Source organism: Pteropus alecto, unplaced genomic scaffold (assembly GCF_000325575.1).
Source record: "Pteropus alecto unplaced genomic scaffold, ASM32557v1 scaffold39, whole genome shotgun sequence".
Lineage (NCBI taxonomy): Eukaryota > Metazoa > Chordata > Mammalia > Chiroptera > Pteropodidae > Pteropus > Pteropus alecto.
In genome coordinates, this window is record NW_006443568.1 from 1960096 (window position 1) to 1984387 (window position 24292).

General features: G+C 49.8%; 1 protein-coding gene across 1 annotated transcript in view; it reads left to right on the forward strand.

The window, feature by feature from the left end:
* Positions 1-23919, forward strand: part of GRIK3 (glutamate ionotropic receptor kainate type subunit 3) — a 207375-nt gene extending 183456 nt beyond the window's left edge. Inside the window, exons 11-16 of the mRNA XM_006924232.1 lie at positions 1869-2092; positions 5695-5813; positions 8360-8577; positions 19548-19770; positions 20289-20539; positions 22897-23919. Of these exons, the coding sequence (XP_006924294.1) occupies positions 1869-2092; positions 5695-5813; positions 8360-8577; positions 19548-19770; positions 20289-20539; positions 22897-23091 (1230 nt within the window). The 3' untranslated portion in view covers positions 23092-23919. The remainder of the gene's footprint in view (positions 1-1868; positions 2093-5694; positions 5814-8359; positions 8578-19547; positions 19771-20288; positions 20540-22896) is intronic.
* The last annotated feature ends 373 nt before the right edge of the window (positions 23920-24292 follow it).

Genomic DNA, 24292 nt, shown 5'->3' on the forward strand with positions numbered 1-24292 from the left:
TGTCATGCCAACATTATAGAGGCTCCTAGAACTTAAAGAATAAAAGAGACCTTCCAGGGTGCCTGACTCCGGCTCCCATCCTACTCAGAGTCCTATCCACAGCCCCCAAAAGGAGCTTTTTTGACCGGAAGTGCCATGAGAGCAGGGGCTAGGTCTCATGCTCACCTCTGCATCACAGACTGGTGCACAGTAGGTCTTGAGCAGATACACATTAGTCCCTCTAGTGAACGTCCCTGATGGTCCTCTCTCCTTTCGTTGCTTTCCTTTGTACACACCCTGAACTGAGAGGGCTGCGAAGAACTGGGGTAGCAGCAGCTGTCTGTTTCTTCTTCCTCTGCCTTCAAAGCTAGGCAAGTTCCCGCTCACACATTCGGAAATTCACAAAAGGAAGGTCCCAATATAAAATAATCCTTTGCAATAGGCTCCTCCTCCCTGTCTTTCCCATGTTCTGAGTCCTTGTGTTCATTGAATCCTTGTGTTTCATCCAAGTGTCAATAACCAGGTGTGGGAGATGCTGTTAGAAGGAGAAACATTAGGGTGAGCAGCATCGTGGTTGTGTTTCCCAGTGCCCACCAACCTGGGACATCTTCAGAGCCATTAGAAGCTCAGAAATGATAACTTGGTTCACATTCTAATGTGTAAATATCCATAGGAGCCTAAGGGGCAGCCTCTCAGAGGGAAACGTTATTAATTAACAAATATTACAGAGGCTGATATGGGGCTCGAAAACCGAGAAATGAAGCAGTGAATCAGCCACAGTCCCAACTGTGCTTAGAAACTCAAAGGTAAATAAGCAGATAAGACAAAAGTTTACATGGCCGCACATAGTGCTCTTCAAACTGAACTACCTAGAACCTTACCATGGGACGGAGTGAACTTCACGGGAGTTTAGAATTGGAGGCTGTCAAGGAGGGCTTCTTGGAGGAGGTGGCATATGCAAAATACTATTGAAGGTGGTAAGAGAACATTCTCTTACAGGAAGAGGACATTCTCAACAGGGCACAATGTGTGGACAGCGTGAAGGTGAAGATGGGATATGGTCAACAGAGGCCGTTAAATGAGGCCTCATTTAGAAAGGGAGCAGTGATCTAGGCTGGAAAGGTAGAAACAAGGGATTGTAGATTTCTAATCCTGAAAAGCTCAGACCAAATAGATAAAACTTGTATTATCCCCCTCATTAGCATTGTACTGGGTTAAAATTTAGCAACATAAGAATATTCCTAGCCTTCCCTACTCCTTTCCTTTCCTCCTCAGCTCTGCTCTCCTCCCTACCCTTGCCTCTTAAACAGGACTCTGGATTTGCCTGTTCAGTTTTTTCCCTGCCTTCTTCTTCCAAGGAGGCGTTATTTTTACCCAACTGGTTTTGGGGGCTTTTAGGATATTTAGAATATCCAGAATGGGGTGAAGCAGTTTAGAAGTGGAATGGAAAAGAAAACATTTAAATAAGGATTATTGTAGATTTCATGTCCTCTTCATGATGTTTGAAAGTCACAAATGAAGAACATGAGTGATCTTTAAATGTTTATAGGTTGCAGAACTGTATTTATTTGACAAAGCACCATTTTGAGAATAGACCACGTGGTTACAGCTTTAATAGGGATCCATTCTCTACATGCTTATGCCACTGTCATCTTCCCCAAGGTCATGAGCTCTTGGAGAACTGGGGTTAAGGCTAATTCATCATTGTCTCCCCGGCACCCTGGGCCTGGCCTGGCCCAAAAGAAGGGTTAGTAAATATTGAAACTGAAGAGCGATTAAATGATCCAGGGCTCAGGCAATGGATTTCACTCCAAGAAGGAGTGTTCTGTCCACTGCTAGTCTTAGGCTTTGCTCATTGTCTGTCTTTCTCTCTCTCTGTCTCGCTGCAGAAGGCAGATCTGGCCGTGGCCCCCCTGACTATCACACATGTCCGCGAGAAGGCCATCGACTTCTCCAAGCCCTTCATGACGCTTGGTGTGAGCATATTATATCGCAAGCCCAATGGCACCAACCCCAGTGTCTTCTCCTTCCTCAACCCCCTGTCCCCAGACATCTGGATGTACGTGCTCCTCGCCTACCTGGGTGTCAGCTGTGTCCTCTTTGTCATCGCCAGGTAAGGGCAGTACCTTGGCCAGAGCTCTGGCCCAAGGTTGGTGGTTTCGGGAGTCATGCAAGTCCCCACTCCGACTACTGCTGTGCATGCTCCTCTCTCCTTCTCTGCAGCTCATATCTCTTCGTATTCCTCAGGGAATATTCCATGGCAAGCTTGAATCCCCAAGTCGTTACCCTGGTCTGTGTCCATGACTCTGAGAGGCATTACTTGTACCCCAGGTCCTATGAGTAGGCTTGGAGAGGTTAAGTCATTGCCCAGGCACCCAGTAAGGCAGACCCAGGTGCACTGAGTGGCCCAGCGGGTGGCTTGACACTTGAAAAAAGGACTGTGTCCATCCAAGCCACAATAGTAGGGGGAGCAGTACCACAAAAACTCACACACATGCACACACGCAGAAACATGGCACATGTGCATACCTATTTGTCCATAAGACATGCTAGCAACACCCTTACATATTCTGTTGTTCACATGAAAGATGCTAGCACATCCTTGCTGGGGATGATATAAGAGGTCACTAGGGGACAGATTGAGACGTGCATACCTATTTGTCCGTAAGACATGCTAGCAACACCCTTACATATTCGGTTGTTCACATGAGAGATGCTAGCACATCCTTGCTGGTGGATGATATAAGAGGTCACTAGGGGACAGATTGAGCTCAGTGTTTACTAGTGTTTACCTAGTGTTTGCCAAGCACCATGCTCTGTCCTTTATAGCCATTATAAAGCCTCCCATGAAGAGGAGATATCTGAGTCTCAGAAAGGCTCAGTACTCTCCAAGGGCATCCTAGCAATAAGGGACGCATCCAGCATTTGAACTCGAGTCACCAAGTGTTTTATCTGTGACCCACATCTCTGGCCACCTGGACATCTGTCCTCTGCCTCTGCCCCAAGTGGGTGGCTACTGGGCCCAACCCCCCCACCCCTCCCTAGCTGATCCCTCTGCCCCCTCCATCCAGGTTCCAGCCCAGCCTCTGCCCTGGTTCTTTTTTCTCTAAATCCTAACAAGGTACTAAGAGAGACTTCTCTGGAGAGGCAATTTGAGATCCAAGGACTTGGTGTTTGAGCTTTTTTTCCTCCTGGGTCTTCTTTGAAAACCTTTCCCCCACCCCACTCCCTTTCGCTCCCTCCTCCCACACAGAGAGAGACCAAAGGGAAGGATGGGAGAAATGGAATTGTCCTGCTGCAAAAGCCCTTCGCTGCCTGTCGGCCTGGGGCTGCCTGCGTACCCTCCCAGCCAGCAGCCCAGCCTGCCACGGAGAGGCCTTCATTATGCATCTTGTCTCTAATGGTCTAATAAGACTTTGAAAGCCAGGAGCCACTCTCCGCAGCTCTCACCATAAATTTAGCAGCTTCAACCGGCCTCTCAGCTCCCCACCCCCTTGAAAACAGCTCAGGCTTTTCCAGCATCAGTTCTGCCCCTTTGATGTGCATCCCATCCTCCTCCCATTCCTGGCCTTTCATCAGCTGCTGGCAGCCATGCCTGCTGTATACCCCATCCCTTCTGGCCAGGTAAGTAGGAGATCCCTTCCCAAAATTAGGCTGGGGAGACATTTTGGGAGAGATGGGATTTCTGGAGCTGCTGGAATGACATGGGACACATAAGGAGAGAGGAGAGAGACAAGGGTCTTGGCCACAGACAGAGCCACAGACAGCATCTTAGTACAAGTGTCACATTGTGTTGCACTCATATGACACAATTTACACCCATCCCGTCAAATCCTTACACAGTCCCATGAGGTGGGTATAATTATCTCCACTTTACAGAAGCAGAAACTGAGGCTCAGAAAGTTTAAGCCATTGCTCAAAGTCAGAAAGCTGTTTCTTGGCAGAGTTAGGCTTCAAACCAAGACCTGTTGGACTTCAAATCAGGGGTGGCAAATGGAGGTGCCTGCCAGAGCCAGACAGGAACCATGAGCAAGTGAAGCAGGCTGAGTGGTGGGCAGCGGGAGTGATGGGGACTGAAGCAAACCGGAGGGAACACAGTTGGCGAAAGAGGCAGCCCCTACTCAGCTCCAGGAGATGCGCTAGGCAGGATGGGTGCCAGCGCTGCAGAGTTTCATGATTTTTAGAGAGAGATTGAGACTTTGACGTGACACCTCATGGCTTTTCTACGTAGCCATGAATTTGATTTTTTACAACACCGTTGGGGTCAAGCACAGCGCATCTGCACAGTGCATGTGGCTTGTGTTCTTTGTACCACTCCATGCTGACTGCTGGAGAGCTGGACACAGCTGCCCAAGAGATGGGGTCTCCAAAGGTGGGCAGATTCCCAGATGCACTCCATGGCAGCACCGGCATGGCCCAGGGTTTGTCCATCTTGCAAATTGGCGTGGCCAGGCCTGTGCCTGCCTACCGCCAGGGGTGTAGCGTTGTGTAAGGCATTTTTCCAACACCAGGATACTCTGCTTCATGACTTCCTCCAGGGTCTCTCCATCTCTCCAGACTGCTCCAGCTTCCTCCACGTTACATTTCCTCAACGGAAACTCCCACCATAACAAAAGACCCCTTCAGTTATCAGAACTTCTCTTCCTTAGAAGGCAGTGGGAGGCTTCGAGTAACAATTTTACGCATTTGTACATTCAAAGAGAAAAACCTGAAAAATTATGTAGCACGCTGTTCTGTCCCGGGGGCAGGATCATGGAGCACTCTCACTTTCTCATTGTATCCTACACTTCTACCGTTGGAATGTTTTAGGAAGAGTGTATTTTACTTTTTCTCACTCTAAGTTCTTAAGCAATATACAAGTAATTCAAAAATATAAATACATAATAAAGATAGCAATAAACAATAAATAAATAATAAATGATTCAAGTAATTCAAAAGCCCATTCTCATTTTTTTAAATGTATACGAAACACGTAAAGCAACAGGCATCCCTAAAATTCCTTCTACTGTTCTAACTTCCCCCCTCTAGAGGAAAACACTAATCTTTTTAAGGTACGGATTCTTCCGAACTTATTATACGCATTTATATACAAATGTACATGAAGATGGATCGCCCTGTCTTCGGGAATCTATTTATATAAATATGATCATATTGTTCTTATTTTTATCACTTTTTTTTTTTAACCAAACAATATGAGTTGAAGATCCTTCCCTGTCAGTACATCTAGAAGTGTCTCGTTCTCTTCTATCGGCTGCATGATATTTCAGAGTATGGTTGAGGCATAGTTTATTTCATCGTTCCTCTATTGAAGGACATTTCGGTTGTTTCCAGTTTTTTGCTATTACAAACAATGCTTTGATAAACAACCTCATGCTCTTCTCTTTATGCTCACGTAGGAGTGTTTTTTCAAGGATGGATAATGAGTCACAGAATCGCTAGGTTGAAGGACATGGGCACTTTTAATTTTAAGAGATACTGCTGAATTACTTTTATAACCAGCAAAAGGCACTAACAATAAAGAATAAGAAGCAAATTGGCCCTGATTTCCCATTGCCTGCCTCCCTAGAAGAACAATGAGGAAATTGATTCTAAAGTGGTCAGCACATCAATGTTTGCTAAACCGCCGGCTGGTGTGACATGGACACCCCATCCCTCTTCACCTTCCCTCCCATCTCTCAGCAGCTCACCCTCACTGCCTCCCTCTTCCTGCTGCAGGTTCAGCCCTTACGAGTGGTACGATGCTCACCCCTGCAACCCTGGCTCTGAAGTGGTGGAAAACAACTTCACTCTGCTAAATAGCTTCTGGTTCGGAATGGGGTCCCTGATGCAGCAAGGTATGTGCCCCATCCCCAGGGGGTCGCCTCTCCCCAGGGCCTCTCCTCTCCCTCTCTCAATGAGGAGGCCCAGCCTCTATGGAGTCAGCAGTCAGCCCACCCTCCAGGACAGCCTCAGACCTGCTGAGCCATCTCAAGGTTGGAGACACCTGGACACCCAGGTGTGTGCCCTTGCCCCATATCCCTGCCCTTTACCACTACGTGTCTGGGCCAGTTCAGGTTCCAAGGCTAAAGCAGATAAGTCATCCCCACTCGTGATATGCTGGGCTCATCCCCAGCCTCTCCTGCTTCAGCTGAGGTGGATATAGAGCATCCTACTTGTTGGGGCTGACCCCACCAATGGCCTCACCACCATAGCACCTGGATGAGCAAAGTTGGGCTGAGGATGGGGGGAGACTGGAGGCAGGGAGGCTGGGTGGGACGCCATGACAGGAATGAGATGATGAGACCTTAACTGAGGTAGTGGCCATGGGGTATAGGACAGGGATGGACAGGGACAGGACTTAGTGACTGCCTGGCTGTGGGGAGCCTGGGAGTAGGAAGGGTCATATCTGAGGTGAGGACTTTAGCCTGAGTGCATCGGAGATGGGATACACTGAAAGACACCATGTTCTTACATCCTCTTGAGGGAGGGCCAATGTATTGAACCTGACCCTAGGCTGGTGGCCCACCCTTTAGAAATATCTGCAGCTGCTCAAATATCTCAGAAAGCAGAGCATCTGCTTTGGCTTCAAGGAGTGTGGTGAAGAGACACCAGAGGCTGGAGGGATAGAAAGGGCCCCCAGGCTGGAAAGACCTCCAGGGAGAACACTGCCCCCACCCCACCACCAGCCCTGCCGACCAGAAGCCATGTGCCCATTGCTTCTGCCTATCAGTCACATGGCCAGAGCCTCTTATCTTGGAAAATGGAAAAACTCAAATCTCTGCCTGTGTTAGAGCCCCACTGAGGGGAAATGGGTGACAAGGGGGCATGAGAGGCAAGGGGATCAGGGAGCAAAGAAAATCTCCTTGTTCTCACTCACCTGTGTGTATCCTCAAGACCCAGCACAAACACTGGTCCTCAGTAGACATCCGCCAGCAAATGCTGAACAAGTGAATGAATAAATGAATGAATATTATCCCATTGTGTCCTTGCCCACTACCTGCCAAGCCCTGTGCTGGGTACTTGAATGAAAGAGCAGGAAGAAAGATAAATCTGCCCCTTACCTGAGTGATCTCACAGGCCAAGATCTGACAGAGGCCAAGACTGGCACTTGGGCCTGGGTAAGGGTCCAACAGAGCCTGGCAGAGCTCGCCAAGCAAACAACTAAAATAAGTCATTCTCCCTTTGGGCAGCTCTAGCCCTTGCTTGGAGCAATCTGGGGGAGAGCCAGGTAAGTGAGGCTAGGGCTGGCTGGTTGGGAGAGGAAGCTAAGGAGCCTTGGTGGGAAGTGACAGGCAGCTCTCAAGGGAAGTGCCTCATTCTGTCCCCACTATTAATGAGTGTCCCGAAGCCTCACCTTGCTTCTTTGTCCATCATCTTTGTTCAGTGACAGTTAGGAAAGTCCTGGAAGCCCCATCAATGCAGTAATAGCTTCTCAATTCTTCCATCTCCTGCTGCTATTCAAAGCACTGGCCCCTGATGTATTCCCTGCGAGGTTTTGATTAGGAGGGAGAAAAATAGTTGTGTATTTGAAAACCTCTCCCTTGAGTGATTTCTTTGAGAAAAAAAAAAAATCGTCTATATCAAAGCAGATGCTTTTCAGATTGAAGGTCCAAATATTCTGGAAAGTTCAGGAGTCACTTGCTATTTAAATCTCTTGAAAGCTGCCTAGTTAATTACTTCAGTTAGAAGGTTTCATCTAAATTGTGCCCCACACCCAAGGTCGAGGAAGAAGAGTGATCTATTTCAGCAAAGAGCTTCAAAAAATGTTGATTTTTCTCCTGCAAAGTACCACATAGCAATCTCGTGTTTGTATAACACTTGTATTTCCAACACAATTTCTCTCAAATTATATCATCGCAGCATCATAGTATTTGTATGAGGCTGGGACAGAGGAAGGACAATACTCCATGCTTTGCAGAGTCCTGGAGAGGGGAGGAGTCTGGCACAGGATCCTACATAGAGTCAGGAGCCGGATTCACTCAAGAACCCAGGGGTTCTGAGTCCCAGGTGTGTTCTGAACCTGGGACCACACAGAGGTCCATGGAAAAGCATCAAAGGGTCTGACGAGCCGGTGAAATGTTGTGCATCCTGTTCCACAGCAATGGTTCTTAAATTTTAGCCAGCATCGGAGTTACCTAAAGGGCTTATCAAACCCAGATTGTGAGGCCCTGCCCCTGATTACTGATTCAGTTGGTTCTGGGTGGTGCCCGAGAATGTGCATTTCTAACAAGTGCCCAGGTGATTCTGACGCTGCTGGTACAGAGACCACACTTTGAGAACCACTGGCCTAGGCAGAAGGTCTCGACTATTGTTAGATTGTTGGTGGGTCCCCCACCCAGAGGACCTGAGCAGCCCTGGTCTGGACATTGCCAGAAAACATCTGTCTCTTCCCTTCTCCCAGGGTCTGAACTGATGCCCAAAGCCCTGTCCACACGCATCATCGGTGGCATCTGGTGGTTCTTCACGCTCATCATCATCTCCTCCTACACGGCCAACCTGGCCGCCTTTCTGACTGTGGAGCGCATGGAATCGCCCATTGACTCCGCTGATGACCTGGCCAAGCAAACCAAAATCGAGTATGGGGCTGTCAAGGATGGGGCCACCATGACCTTCTTCAAGGTGAGGCCCTCTCCCTCCCACTCAGCACCACAAGCTGCCCCTCCCACAGCCTTTACTGTCCTTCCCTAACCACACAGAGCCAAGGAGCTAGAAATCCCCAGGGCTCAGCCCCTCCCTGCTAGGGACCAGTTGACTTTGGGAAGCCACAGTGATGTGGTTAGTTTCAGCACAAATCCTAAGTTTCCATACTGGGGACAAGCAGTGTGAATGTGCTGCCTTTTCTTAAGTCATCAGAGGAGGATAGGTGAGGAGATGAGGCTGGAGAAGAAGGAAGGAGAAGTCAAGCCAGATGCACAAACAGGCCCTGAAGCCAGTGGGCTCCCTGCTCTTGGCTTTGGGGCACAGCTGCATCCATCTCCACAAGGCCGCCCTGGGCTTGGGGGTGAGTTCTCCACCACTGAGAGGGCGACAAGGGGCACATCCTCCAAGGAATGGAGGAAGCTTAAAACTTAAACATGTATATATGAACATTCCTTAGCATGTTACACTCTAGGAACACTGGTGTCCAGATAAAGCCCCTGTCACCTGCTTAGGTTACTGCTCTGATGGGGATCTGGCTATGACTTTGCTGCTCCTCCTACTTAGTAAGGCATTTGGCTCAGATCCCCAATGTTTTTTCATCTTCAACTAGAGTGGCGGAGGGTTTAGGAGCCTGGCTGACCCAGAGAACCAGTAGCTGTAAGTGTTCTTGCTACCACTACCAAGAGCTTACAGTGAACCAGGCACTGTGCTAAATGCTTGCTTCACTTAATCTTCATGGCAAATCCTGTGAGTAGGTACTACAATTATTTTCACTTTACACATGTGGAACCTGAGGCTCAGGGCAGTTAAGTGGCTTATCCCAAGACTCACAGCTGAAGAAGCCAGATGCTGACCCAGGTCTGGAGTCCTCCCAGGCTCATGTTCTAGATTATGGTTCTCAGATTTGTGTGTGCATCCAAATTACCTGGAAGGCTTGGGCAGACCCTGATTGCTGGGCCTCAGCCTCAGAGTTTCTGGTTCAGTGGGTCTGGGGTGGAGCCAAGAATGTGCATTTCCAACAAGTTCCCAGACGATGCTGATGCTGCTGGTCCAGGGACCACACTTTGAGAACCACTGCCCTACTTCTCAGAAAGTGGTCAGGATTTGGGAATTCTGTGGCTGTAGTTTCACATATTCATTTATTTACTTACTAGTTAATTACTCTCAGTCTGGAAGCCTGGTCCCTTTCCTCTGGGCCTGGCTCCCCGGCCCCAGCCCTTGCCTCCTTCCAGGCTGTTTCTGAGGGATGAATTGAGCCTGCAATGGGGCCTAAATGAGGAGAGAAGGAAGGAGTCAGGTGGGAAAGCCTTCTCCCACCTGGGCACGGGAGCCCCACCAGCACTCTCTCCCACCCCAGCCTCCTTATGTCCCTCCTTAAGGGCAGAAGCAGCTTCTTAGTAAAGAAAAAGGAGAGAGGAAAAGGGCTCCCTTTTTGGATGTTGCTGTTGCCACTGAGAGCAACAAATGCGGGCTTCCTAAGAGGTCACTACCGTGTATTTAGAGTGAGGAGGAAGGAAAAGCATGGTCATAGGCACGTCAGGAGCTCTCTGCGACCCTGTGTATGCGTTCATGAGTGTGAGTAGTATGCGAGTATGTGATGCATGAGAGTGTGCATATAGCAGTGTGTAATACATGGAAATGTGCATTCGTGTGCATACGTGTGCTCACATGTGCCCGTGCACAAGAGTCTGCCTGTGTGAGTGCACGCGTGTTTGTGTTTGGGCGTGAGTGTCTACATGTAGGTATGTGTGGTATGTGTACCAGTGAGCATATGTACGCATGCACCTCTGTGATCTGGGCATGTGGAAATGTGCCTATGAGTATATACAAGTATGTGCCAGTGTGTGTACATGTATATATGTATGGAGAGTATATGCAGGTCCGTCTATTTAAATGTCTCCATGGGAATGCTAAAATTAGTGGGCGGGTGGGCCTCTGTGTGTAATAGCTTGTGTGTGTGTGTGATGGCTACTGCACACATGTGTGTCTGCATGTGTATATAACATCCTATTCATGCGTGCTCATGTGCATGTGTATGTGTGTGTGTGCATGCGTGCCTGCTCATGCCTATCCCCAGGCTGTAGCCCAGCCATCTGTGCCAGAGCATCTCTCGTGCACTACTCATGAACACATCTCTAAGAAGGGCTCCTGATCAAAGGGCAGGGGCGTAAATAAGGCCAGTGCAGGCTCGTTGCTGCTGATTGGGCGCCCTTGCCTCCCTCCATGCTAAGATGCTCCAACTGGTTTCCCAGAGCCTAGGCCCAGCTCCCCACCGAGCCACTGTCCTCAGCATCAAGCAGCACTTCTCGCAGCTTGCTCTGCCCTCGCCCACCTTCCCTGCAAATGGCATGGTGAGGAGGGTAGGGGAGGGTCTCAGATGCTGCCACCCAGCTAGGATGCTGATACTTAAGGCCCAGGCTCACAGGGGCCTCCTGCCAGAAACAGCATCTCTACAACACCCTGAAGAACCAACTTCTCTTCCTTACTCTCTTGATCATCAATTAATTCCTCTTGATGTCTGGCTACCTTGTCTCCTGCTTTAATTCCAGTGAAGCTCTCCTTGCCCAGGCTCCCTTTCATTGGCAGCAGAAGTGAGACTTGTTATGTAGGCAGAAAAGACCTGAATATGGATACATTAACACTTCCTTGGATGAGGAGCTGGAAGTACAACATTCTCTCAGAAGATCCCTGGACAAACTTCCTCCCGCTCTCCATAGTCATACCTCCCCAGCCCCAAGCCAAGTGGTCTCCTCTTTATTCCACTTTCAAGTAAGAGCTGGAAGGAAACCTGAGTTTAACCTGGAGAAAGAGGCCCAGAGGGGCTAGGTGATCTGCCTGTGAGCCAATCAATGGTGGAGCCAGAATGGAAGGTCAGATATTCTGTCTGTGCACATTGCCCTCTCCCACAATCACTCTAGGGTCTTCTTCTGGAGGGGTGGTCCCCTCCCCTGCCCATGAGTATATATGGCAAGACTGGCACTAGGGTGGAACAGGGATCAGCTCCAGGAATACCCAGAGATGTCCAGGAGACAATGACAAAGTCAACAATAATGATAACATTTATTGAGCACTTACTAAGTGCCAGGCATGTCCCCAGCATTTTACCCGTGTAGCAGGCCCCCCGTTATCCACAGAGGATACATCCCAAGACCCCTAGTGGATGCCTGAAATCACGGGTAGTATCGAACCCTATACATTCTGGTTTTTTCCTATACATTCTGGCTTTTTCCTATATATACATACAATTTATGGCTTCTCTTTGGCATATCTGAATTGCCAGCATCACTGTTCTTGCTCTCTGAGACCATTATTAAGTAAAATAGGGGTTACTTGAACACAAGCACCGTGATGCCATGACAATTATTCTGATAACTAAGACGGCTGCTAAGTGACTAATGGACGGGAAGCTTATACGGTGTGGATACAGTGGACAAAGGGTGATTCATGTCCTGGGCAGGACAGAGCAGGACATCACAAGATTTCATCATGCCATTCAGAACACATGCAATTTAAATCTTATGAATTGTTTATTTCTGGAATTCACCATTTAATATTTTCAGACTGCAGTTGATTGCAGGTAACTGAAACCTTTGGAAGTGAAACCACTGATAAGGGTGGCTATTGTATTTACTCATATCTTCCTCATAACAACCTAGAAGATAGAGACTTGTGATGATAGATTATTATTATCTCTGTTTTACACATGATGAAAGTAAGGCTCAGAAAGTACCTGAGTTTACACTGACTTGCCTAAATCAAGCTAGTGAAATGCAGAGCTGGGATTTGAAACCCAAGCCATCTGGCTCTGGTGTCTATGTCTTTGTCATTATGTCCATATCACTTCTCTAAGGAGCCAGCCAGTCCAGGAGTCAGCTGGGGAAGAGTGAAGCCACAGTCAGTTGAGCTGTATTCCCAGCCTAGACCAGTCCTGGCACATTGTAGTTGCTAAAATAATAAATGAGATAGTCTATCTGATAACTGAGTGTGTGTGTGTGTGTGAGAGAGAGAGAGAGAGAGAGAGAGAGAGAGAGAATGCCATTGTTGAATTAAAAGATGGAATTAAAAGATGGCGGGAGCCGAGTGGAGCCAATGCAGGAGACCGTGTTGAGGACGTGAACCAAGAAGGTGGCAGCCCTGAATGTCCTAGAATACAGGCAGATGAACTTCAGTTCTGTGGTTAGCCTGTGTTCCTAGTCAGGCTGCAAACCATCTTAAACAGCCCCCCAGCTAAGAGAAGAACATGAGGGAAAGAACGCATTCCTATCCAAAGACAGGGATGCTGGGCTCTCCGGCGAGCTCCAGATCCCTCACCATCCTCCCCCCACCCCTGCAGCCTGGGAGACGCATGGCTAGAGGCAGCCCCATCATTCCAAAGGAAACTTCATTTGAAGAGTTGTCAGGGAGCAGCAGACATCACAAACGGCGTCTCCTATGTTGTCCTCCCGCCGTCTTGGCAGATAAAAATTAATTAGGAGATGAAAAAGGAGGCCTTTCAAAGCACTGTTTGGCTGTAGAAATATGTAGGCAAAATGTAAGGGAGAATGTTGGCGAAGCATGTTCTTTGCAGGGAAGGCTGAGCAGCTTTGAAGGGAGAGAATGTCAGAAGACAGCTTCTCCCAAGATTGAGCCTTCTTTGGTGGGGGGAGTCATATCACATGTGGGTGGGGCCGTGTGTGAGAGACAGCCACTTGGGAAAGGGATGGGAGCTGGTGGCCAAGAATTCCAGGCATCCCAGGTCCCTGGCATTGTCAAATCCTCCTCTTGCACAGCCTTGCCCCATCCTAGCACCTGGGCCGAGAAGGCACTATGAGAGGCCATTCAATACACACGCACTCCATGATCTAGAGCACACAGAAGGGTGCTCCCCAATCTCACCTTCCAGTTTCTCCTGACCTGTCTGCTGGCCTCTCCGATGGTGCCTTAGCCCTGCCTTCAGGCAGAAGTAGGGTCCGAGGACCAAAATGCAATGACCAGACAGAGCTCAGTGGGGTGCACCTGGCACAGTCAGGCCACATCAGCCTTAAAGTCAAACAGACCAGGACTGGAGGCTTGGCTGTTGTCTCTGCTGGATGACCTTGGGCAAGTCGTGTCACTTCTTCTCTGAGCCTGAATTTGCTCACCTGTATAACAATTAACAAAAGGATTAACAAAAGGGCAATTAACAAAAGGATTCAATGAGCTGTGATATGTCCAGTTGTTAGCTCAGTGCCAGGCTCACAGGGACCCTTAAATCCAAACCTCTCTCCTCTGGATGCACCTCCAGTTGGCTGACCCAGAAAACTGGGAAGGAGGCTGCACCCTTTTCTCCTATTGTCCCATTGTCCCAAAAGGGAGCACACTGGAGAGGGCCCAGCCAGTGGACACCTGGAGACACTTCTTCCAGGCCCCTCTGGATTGGGCCTTTGTAAAGGTCACTGGTGCCTCTATCATAGGGTAGCCATCCACCTCTGCACAGAACTGAGCACTTCAGGAAGAGCACAGAGGTCCTCGGAACAGGGGACCCAGAGCGAGCAGGCAGGGGAGCAGCGACAGGTGCAGGGGGAAGGCGGGTGATGCTGGGAAGTGATTGAAAACCACTCAGTTACTGAGGACCTCTCTTAGTTTTCTCATCTGTGAAATAGGTATAGTACCCACCTCCTAGAGTTATTGAGATTAAAGGGGATAATTCATATAAACAGCTTAGAACAGCACCTGACACAGAGTACACATGCCATAAATGCTAACTGTTTTTATTATTTATTGTTGAAACTGGTGATACACAGCCCTATTAGGCCTACAGATATGATTTTGAGGGCGATGCATTGCTTATATTTTTAATTAGTTGCCAGCATTTTAAAATTGGGAGATTTTCTCTTTTAAAAAAATGCACATTTCCAGCTTCTTAAAAATGTGAAAGATGGAGCATCATTGAACCAGCTTTCCTGCAGAGCAGCAATTGTCAGTTGCTGAGAGGCCATGGCTCTCTCCAGTTTATCAGAATTCCGCTCAGCATTCTTTACTTATTACAGTAGCCTGCATGGCTCCTGTCAGCAGTGGCGTTTCTACCACTGAGTATTGTGTCATTTCATTTCTGTAGCAACTCTGTACTATAGAAGTTACTATCCCCCATTTCTGGATGAGAAAACTGAGCCTTAAAGAGAGTTAAGGAGTCTTAGAGAGAAATAATGATGCCAGGCGCTTACTGAGAGTACTTCCTAGGGGCCAGGCTGTGTGCTAAGCTAACCCCCAGTGTAAAGGTGTGAAAAGTGAGGCTCAGAGATGTGATGTCACCTGCCTGTGGTTACAGAAGGAGCTGGGATTTAAACTCAGGTTGGTGTGACACCAGAGTCCATGCAGTGGAGCTGACACCTCCCACCACTGCTCCACCCCTAACCTGCAGCCCTCGCCTCCTGACTACCTCCCACAGGGCCCAGCCTGCACCCCCACACAGCCAAGCCTCAGGGGCATGTACAGACAGCAGGGGCTGCTTCTGGGCTGGAGGGTCAACGAGTCTGTTGTGGCCAGATGGACAGAGACATTGAGCTTAAGGAGGCCTCCTTAAGGCGAGAGACATAATTAACTGGTTGAGCATGGGGATCCAATAAGGCCAAAGACTCCACGCCCAGGGATAAGAAAGATAAGAAAGCCAATTACTGTAAGAAAGGTCTCTTTTCCAATGTGGAAAATACCCCGTCTCTCATAGAACCACATTGCCACTGCCTCCCTGCACATGTTCCCCGAGATTCAGCTTCCCTCGGAATATATATATATATACACACACACACATACATTTTCAAGATTCAGCTTCCCTCGGAATATATATATATATATACACACACACACATACATACATTTTCTTGTACAGAAATGTTAAATTCTCAAGATTAAGTATCTTCAGTTGGGGAAAATCAATTTACTTCTTAGAGGAGGCTGGATTTGAAAGTCGTGAGCCTGAAACTTACTTTCTTGCCAATTTTACTGATAAAAAAAACTCTCTCCAGCCTGGCACATCGCCCTGTATTGGCTGCTCCAAATGATTCCATTAATTGATTTGTGTGACTGGCCCTGAAGCAATGCTTATTAAGGTTCCCACAGGAGCTGGGACAGGAGGGATGACTCAGAAGCCATAGGTATGGGATGTTGACTACAGCTCAGGCCATGATCGGAACTCAGCCCTCTGATGACCAGGCCCAGGGAGATGAGAGAGGGGCCCAAGACTCGAGGAGGGGCGGTAGTTGTATGCCCCCCTGCTTCAGACATGCCAGAGGGAAAGGGGTGCCTGGAATCGCCCAAGGACAGAAGGATAGAACTTAAGGGGAACAGAGACCACAAGTGGATGTGTTTGAGAATGGGGACCCCAAGATATAGGACAAGCACAGTGAGTGGCCATTCTAGGGAAGCAGATTTCAGACTCATCTGCCTAAAAGTGACGGAGGTCGTGAATTTGTTAACACCGGAGCTGACAGAGAAGAACCCCTTGAAACCATCACAGCCAGCTTCATGCCTCATTGTCCCCTCGCATCTTAACTGACCCAATCTCTCTGGTGTCCTCTCCCATCTACCTCATTCTGTTCCTTTACCCACTGGAGGCTTTCATGTGTCTTTCCTCAAAGCCTACTGGTTTCAACACTCTAGTCCCCACTGCGAATTTCTGTCTCTATTTACGTTGTAGTGTCATTGGGAAGAGCATATGTATTGATGTCAGGGAGACCTACGTATAGGAGGAATGGGGTGTCAGGGGGAGGATGCAGGAAGGAGTTTTCAGAAAGAGGAGAAATTCTTATCCTATTCTGAGACAGAAGGAGTGGGGCAAGTCTCCCTGAATGGTTCATTGTCAAGTTACTTTTGCCAGGGCTCAAGGTTTTACCAATGGCTGACTGTGAGTGGGAGAGTAACTAGGTAAAATGAGTAAGGTGGATGGGTGGTTAGGTGATGGATAGATAGATAAGAGGATGGATAGATGGACAGATGGTTGGATAGATGGATGAATGGATGGATAAATAGGTAAAAGGATAAGAGGATGGTCAGATAGTTGAATGAATTAGTACATAGTGTGTGGGTAAGACCATTATATGAGGGCATGGTGAATGGATGGATTGCATGCATGCCTTGAAAGTGTAAGGGGAGCCGAGCCCTGATGGCCTCATCAACCCTTTGTTCCAAGCTCTGGTAGAAGGAAAATTTGGAAAGCAAGAGAGACTGAGATGGAAAAGGAGCTGAGGTGCTGAAGCCCCTGATGGGAGAATAGTGTTTAGTTACAATAACCAGGAGGGCAGAGTATCCGAGGAGCATGTGTACCTGGTAAACAGGGATGATTAGACTTGGATAAGGTGGATAAGACTTGGAAAGGGAACATTATTAGAGGAATAGTCAGCATTGATTAACTGAAAAAGCAATGATATTAGGAACAGAAGCAGCTTGTGTGAAAGAGAGTGTATCAGTTATCTGTGGCTGCATAACAAATCACACAAAACTTAGTGTCTTAAAAAACGGCACCATTGTGATCGCACCATCTGCAGCTCAGGAATTAGCGTAGCTTAACTAGATCCTCTGCACAGAGTCTCGCACAGGCCACCTTCCATTCACAGCCCACATTCAAGGCGTCGTCAGCTAGTACTGCAGTCATCTCAGGGCTCTGCTTCCAAGCTCACTCATGTGGCGACTGACGGGATTCAGTTCCTCCTTGGCTGTTGAACCGAGGGCTTCAGTTCTCTGTGGACTGTTGCCTAGAGGCTGCCCTCCCTTCCTTGCCATGTGGTCCTCTCCGTGGGGCAACTCACAGCATGGCAGCCAGCTTCCTTCAGGGCAGCAAGAGAGAGTACAAGCAAGATGATAATACAGTCTCACATAACCCAGTCGCTGGAGTGACATACCATTGCTGCTGTGGGGAGTTAAAAGCAAGTCTCTAGGCCATCCCACGTGCAGGCATAGGGATGACACAAGGACAGGAGTCTCAGGGATGGGGATCACTGGAGCCATATAGAAGCTTCCTACCACAGAGAATCTGGGCAGGAAAAGTAATAGAATGAGAAAGGACCTAAGGAATAAAAGAAGCTGGAGGAGAGGGGAGAGTCTGGATATCAGAAATTTTCTAGAAAAATGGGAAGTGTCTAGGAAGTCAGAGAGCTGGAAGTTGGGAATGTTTCTAAGGGCGATAGTAGCAGTGGGGGAGGGGCATCTGGGCTGCAGGAGTTGCTGAGGTGGAGGAGTAGTTGGGAAAATGGACTAGCTAGAGAGCACAAAAGGTTTGAGGCAAGAGTCGCAGAGGTAAGAGAGTAACTGTGGAGGTGGAGTAGCTGGAGAACAAGAACTGCTGGAAAGAGGTCAGGCTGAGGCCCCTGAGGAGCTGGGAGCAGCCAGCTTGCTGCTCTGGTGGAACCCACTGAAGCTCCAGGCATCGGAGCCCTCCCAGATCTTTGGCTTTCAGAGTCAGTAAATTTGCAGATGGTGCAAGGGCCATTTATCTGTGATGGTTCCCCCAGACCCTGTGCCCAAAGGGAGCCATCACTGGTACTTGACAGATTCTGGGCTCAAATGGAATTCACAGTGGGGTCCTGCCTGCTGCTCCAGGTCCCCCTCCTCCCGTGGTGTGCCTGAGTCTCCAGGAGCCACTTTCAGAAGGGACAGTCCTTACAGAGCTAGGGAGCACCTGTAGAGTAGAAGGTGCACTTTCTTCCCAGCTTCCCCCCACCCCCACTGCCCTGACTCCTGGCAGACACAACTTGTTCCCCACCCCCTGCCCATCCCCCATTCCTGCACTAGCCTGTTCGAGCACAACCGTGCCATCACGCACACCGGAGCTGGGCCGGGTGCCAGTCAGACAGGCTGACATCACAGACAGGCATAGCCAGACTTGGAAACTGGTGGGTACAATGGGGCCTGCAGAACCACCCGCTCCCCTGGGACCAGCGGGGCAGGGCCAATCGCTGCTGGAAGCCGGCCGCTGGCAGGCACTAAGTTCCCAAGAAATCTCATGAATGCCATGCACTCCGGTTTGCCCATTCTCCTTAGCAGCAGAGGACATTCAGTGTCAGCCCCCTTTCCCAGCCCCAGTGTCCTCTTTGAGTCTCCGCAGCCAGGCAGGGCAAGTACAGCTACCTACCCAGCAGGCCTAGTCCTAGGGATGCTGGTTCCATTCACGCAGCAGCATCTAACCCAGGACGCTCTGGGTACGAGGGGATAGGGGGCCTGCAGGCACCTGCTCTGACTGCCCCTGCTCCTCTCCCTACTCTGCAGTTCTCACTCTGCTTCTCTTTCACTATAATGAGGTAGACCAAATAGCAACCTCGCCTCGAACAAAATCTCCCCCTGGGACACGGTACATCAGAGGGGGCCCCTTCGGTTGAAGTGGGAGTGAGGGACCCAGGACCCACCGAGCTTTGCCCTCATTGGCATCCACCTCTCCCTGTCTCCCCTCACAGTGGTTTCTGTGAGGCCGTGCAGTTCAGTGGTTAGGAGCATGGACTCTGGAACCAGATGGTCTGGGTCTGAAACCTGGCTTTGCCACTTAGTATCTGAGTGACCTTAGGCAAGTTACTTAGCCGTGCCTCAGTTTGCCCATCTGTAAAATGAGGCTAACGTACCTGCCTCCTATGATTGCTGTGACGAATCAATGAGTAAATGCAGGTAAAGCACATAGAACAGGGCCTGCATGTGTAATTGTTTCATAAATATTAAGGAAAGAAAATTGACTTTATGAAAGTCAGTGTGAAAACCACTTGTGCCATCGCAAAGATCCCAGGGCTTCCAGGGGGTTGGGCCTGAGCCTGAATCTCGGCTTTATCACTTGCCATCTGTGCGTTTTGGGACCTGCCCTTCCAGGGCCTCAGTGTCTACCTCTGAGCAATGTTCTCACTCTGGGGACTGGAGACAGAGGTACACGCCCTGAGCCTTGTCCCCGGGGCGAGCAGTGCTTGGCTCCTGGTATGCTCAGTAACTGCGTATGCATCGCTCCTCCCCTTGTGGCCCAGAAATCCAAGATCTCCACCTTCGAGAAGATGTGGGCCTTCATGAGCAGCAAGCCCTCGGCGCTGGTGAAGAACAATGAGGAGGGCATCCAGAGGACCCTGACGGCGGACTACGCGCTGCTCATGGAGTCCACCACCATCGAGTACGTCACCCAGAGGAACTGCAACCTCACCCAGATCGGGGGCCTCATCGACTCCAAGGGCTACGGCATCGGCACACCCATGGGTGAGAGTGGGGCTGCCGGCGGGAGGGCGGGGGGCCGGGCAAGGCCCCCACATCCACTCCCACACGCAGTCTCCCGCTCCTTCTCCCAGCTCCTCCCACGGAGCCTAGAAAGGTGGCATTCCCTCAGCCCAGAGATGAAGGGGCGGAGCACGTACCTTGCGAGGTCAGTCCTGGCCTAAGCAGAGAACTGGGGCAAACAAACACAGAGGTGGGGGTCAATCGAAAGGTCACAACTGCTCTCTCTGGCCTCACCCCTGTTGATGCAGCCCAGATACAGTGTGCCTTCTGGGGGCCCGTGGAGACAGAGATTCATAGGTAAGACTCCCCACTCCAAATCAGGACCCTTCCTCCCATCCAAATGCCACATAGAGATATAAAGAGAGGCAATAGAGTCCCCCTTTTTTATGAGCTTACTGGGAGGGTGAGTGATGGTGCCTGGCACTGATCAGGGTGTTGGCGGGGACGTACGGAAGGGGCAGGATGCTGCTGACAGCCGGGATCCGCTCTGCCCTGCTCAGGCTCCCCGTACCGGGACAAGGTGACCATCGCCATTCTGCAGCTGCAGGAGGAGGACAAGCTGCACATCATGAAGGAGAAGTGGTGGCGGGGCAGCGGGTGTCCCGAGGAGGAAAACAAGGAGGCCAGCGCCCTGGGGATCCAGAAGATCGGGGGCATCTTCATCGTCCTGGCTGCCGGGCTGGTCCTGTCGGTGCTGGTGGCCGTGGGCGAGTTTGTGTACAAGCTCCGCAAAACAGCAGAGCGCGAACAGGTGAGCCCACGAGCTGGCGCCTGCACGGGGAAGGGAGGGAGATGGAAGAACGGAATGTATGCTGGTCTCACACCTCGTATGTGCCAGGCACACGGTGGTGTCTGATTCCATTTCCACTGTAGCCCACCCTGCATCCCATCCACCAGGAAGCCTGGCCAGCCCCACCTCTGCACTGACTCTGAGCACACTTTCCCATCACTATTGCTCCACGCCAGGCCACACCCCATCATCTCCAGCTGGACCATGCAACAGCCTCCAGTCAGGCCTTCCTGCCCACTCTTCCTCTCTACCATCCGCTCTCCACCCACAGCCAGTGAGTGCCTTGTTTCAAACTTGATTCGAACTATGTCATTCCCTTGCACAAAACCCTCCAGGGTAATTGTTGAAGCTGGGCGATGGTGACATAGGGGTTCATTATACCGTTCCCACTATTTCTGTATATATTTAGAAATTTCCATAATCAAAAGTTGAACAAAGAAAAGGGTTAAGAGACCTGGCCTAAGCATTAAGATGGGAGAAGTAGACTCAACCAGCCTGATTAATTCAAGTGTGGCTGGGCAGTGGTTCTGGATACGGGTAGCAAATTAGAATCACAGGGAGAGAGTTTTTTAAGTGCTAATGCCCTGGCCTCACTCCCGGAGATTCTATTTTAATTGGTCCGTGGTGGAATCGGCATCTTAAGAAAGTGTATGGGGTGATTTCAGTGTGCACCTGAGCTGAGGGCCACTGGGCTAAGGGACGCACCTCTCACAGAGAAGTTCAAAGTGATACAGGGTCAGCGTGGGAAGAGATTGCAGTTCAGTCACATGTACAGGAGACTATTAAAAACAGGCAGCTTTTACAACCATCAAAAATGAAATGGAGTCCTTTATAACCAGTAAGCCTGAGTCAGCAATGCACCAAATGGAAGTGGTCAACTATATGTGTGGTTTTATTTCCAAAGATATTCATTGAAATATTAATTAGTTCATGAAAAAAAAATGGGAAAAATAACTGAATGCCCAATAATAAGGAATGGCTAAAAAGATTACGATACGTTAAAAGAAATATTATAGGAATTTCCATTACAATCAGAATGAGCTCCAAATTCCAACCAAAAGCCTACGGATCTGGTCCTTGCCCATTTCTCTGACTTCCTCCTTCCCACCCTTCCCTCCCTTACTCTGCTCCGCACACACTGGCCTCCTGTTCAGTCCTTAACACGCCAAGCACGTTTCAGCCTCAGGGCCTTTGCACATGCTGTTTTGTCCACCCACAGTGCTCTTCCCCCAGGGCACCATATTCTCCCAACCCCTCTCTATCCCATTCCGCTGCTTTATTCTCTTAGTAATAGTTACCACTCTCTGAAATTCTTTATTCGTTCACATGTTTAGTATCTGTTTCCATCCCATCACGAGACCATAAACTCCCTGAGGACTAGGACCTTATTCTGTCATTTTCACTGCTGTATGCCTAATACCTAAAATAGCGCCTGGCACATAATAAGAGATCAATAAATAATTTCAAGTGAAGAAAGGGAGGTGAGGAGAGATGATATTCTGGATTTAGTGGGTAAACAAGGGGGAATTTGGAGAAATCGCATGGCTGATAAGAGGCAGAGCCAGGATTCAAAGCCAAGTCCCATTCCCCTGCACCACACAGACTGCATACGAGCTTCCTGGGTGCCGGCGCCCTGCTCTTGCTGGGTAAATGGAGACATTGACAGCCCCCACTGACTTCCTGACACGCTGCAGGACAACCTCTGCCATCAGAGACCTGCAGGCGATACCGTACTTTGCTGTCCCTCTCGGGACTCACAGGGACCCAAGCCAGAGGAAGTGACTGCCACCCAGCTGCCCCGCAGGGCCCTGCCTCCCAGGAGCCCACCCTGAGAAACATGTGCTGGACTTTCCTGAGTGGGAGCGCAGTGACTCTCCCCTTAGTTGGAAGCCCTCACAGGGGAGAGGGGGTCATCCACATAGTCATCAAGTGTTTCTTAAACCCCAACTCTGGGCCAGAACCAGTGGTGAAGGCCAGGCTCATGGCAGGAAAACTGGTTGGTTCTTGTCCTCAGAATCTAGTGGAGAGAAATCAGATAGGTAAATTCAAATTTTAATGTCCTTACCAATCAGAGCCTGTTTGCTCATCGGTAAATGGAGATAAGATGATACCACTTACCTTAGTGTCCAAAACAAGAACTCGATGCTCTATAGGCTGCTACACAAACTAGTTATCTTACGGGAGCAGAGGGTGGGTGGGATGAAGGGATTGGAGAGACCGGTGACCTTAGCACAGGCTTGGGAGGAAGCGTGGGAGTTTGCTGGAGTTGCAGGGCCACGCCTCACCCATGTGCCCCCTTCCCTCCCACCCCTATCCAGCGCTCCTTCTGCAGCACTGTGGCCGACGAGATCCGTTTCTCCCTCACCTGCCAGCGTCGGGTCAAGCACAAGCCGCAGCCTCCCATGATGGTCAAGACTGACGCCGTCATCAACATGCACACGTTCAATGATCGCCGGCTTCCAGGCAAGGACAGCATGACCTGCAGCACGTCATTGGCCCCCGTATTCCCCTAGGCACCAGTAGGGTGGGGACCGCAGGCCTGGGGGCAGGGTGGAGGAAAGCAAAGGAGACTGGAAGGAATGTCCCATGTCCCCGTGCTGGGCTTGGGGACCAGAGCTGCTGCCTGCCTATTGGGCCAGGAGCCCTCTGCCCTTACCCACCAGGAAACCAGCAGGCCCCCTCAGGCCAGCTGCTTGGGCTTCACTCTCCTCTCGTTTCTTCTATGGGTTTCTAAAGCTGCCAGCCGAGACAGCCAAGGCCAAAGGAAGCACATGCCTCTCTCAGGCCAAACCTACCTGCCCCTCAACTCTCCTCTACAGTCAGAAGTTTCTACCACGGCCCTACAGAGGCCGAAGAAAATAGACAACAGTTCTTTTATTGCCACCTCTTCCCCATGAGCCCAGGTCTCCTGGGGCTTGACTATGAGTCCAGAGACACAAACCTTGGGCATCTTATGGATGTGATAGTTTGGCAGCCAGTGGAGCTGAAGATGGAGGACGATTACCCTACATGCCTGGGCAGAAAGAAGACTTCATCCCCCAGGCCATGCTCACGTGGTCCTGAACTCCTGGACTTGGTGCCACCCATGGCAATCCCTGTTTTGGCAAAGTCTAAAGCAGAGAGCCCCACAGGGGAAAAGAGGAGTTTGGGGTCCGGGAGAGAAGAGAATGCACAGAAGCCACCATTTTAAATTTTTACAGGCAATGTCCAATGGCTCCCACTTCTCTAGGTGTCTAAAGCGAGGGAGTAGTCAGAGCAAATGCTTCTCCACTTTCTGGCCAGAGGAGAGAGGACCCCCTGAATGTCTCACAAAGGATGCCCAGAGATTCAGCCAGTATTTGAAGTCCAGAGGAACAATAGATTCCAAGGAAATCCCACAGGGCCTCAAGCCATCGGATCTTAATTTGCCGGTTACCAGGCTGTGTTCTGAACCCTGGTGGCATTCGGGAGCTTGGGCTCTTCGCCATCTACTCATCAGCAACATGCCGTTCCTGGTCAGTTGACCTTGAGCTCCTTCTGTCATCTTGGAAGAAGAGTAGCCAAGATTAAAGTGAATGTCAAGTCACCCCTTTTTTGAAAGAGGGGTCCGGGTCCTACTACACAGGCTAATTTGGGGGTAGATAGAGAAAGCCAAAGGGGTCCTGAGGAACTCCTGGCCTCTTGGACTTGCCAAACCTAAAGATATCCTCCAGAGAAAGAAAAATTTTAGAGACA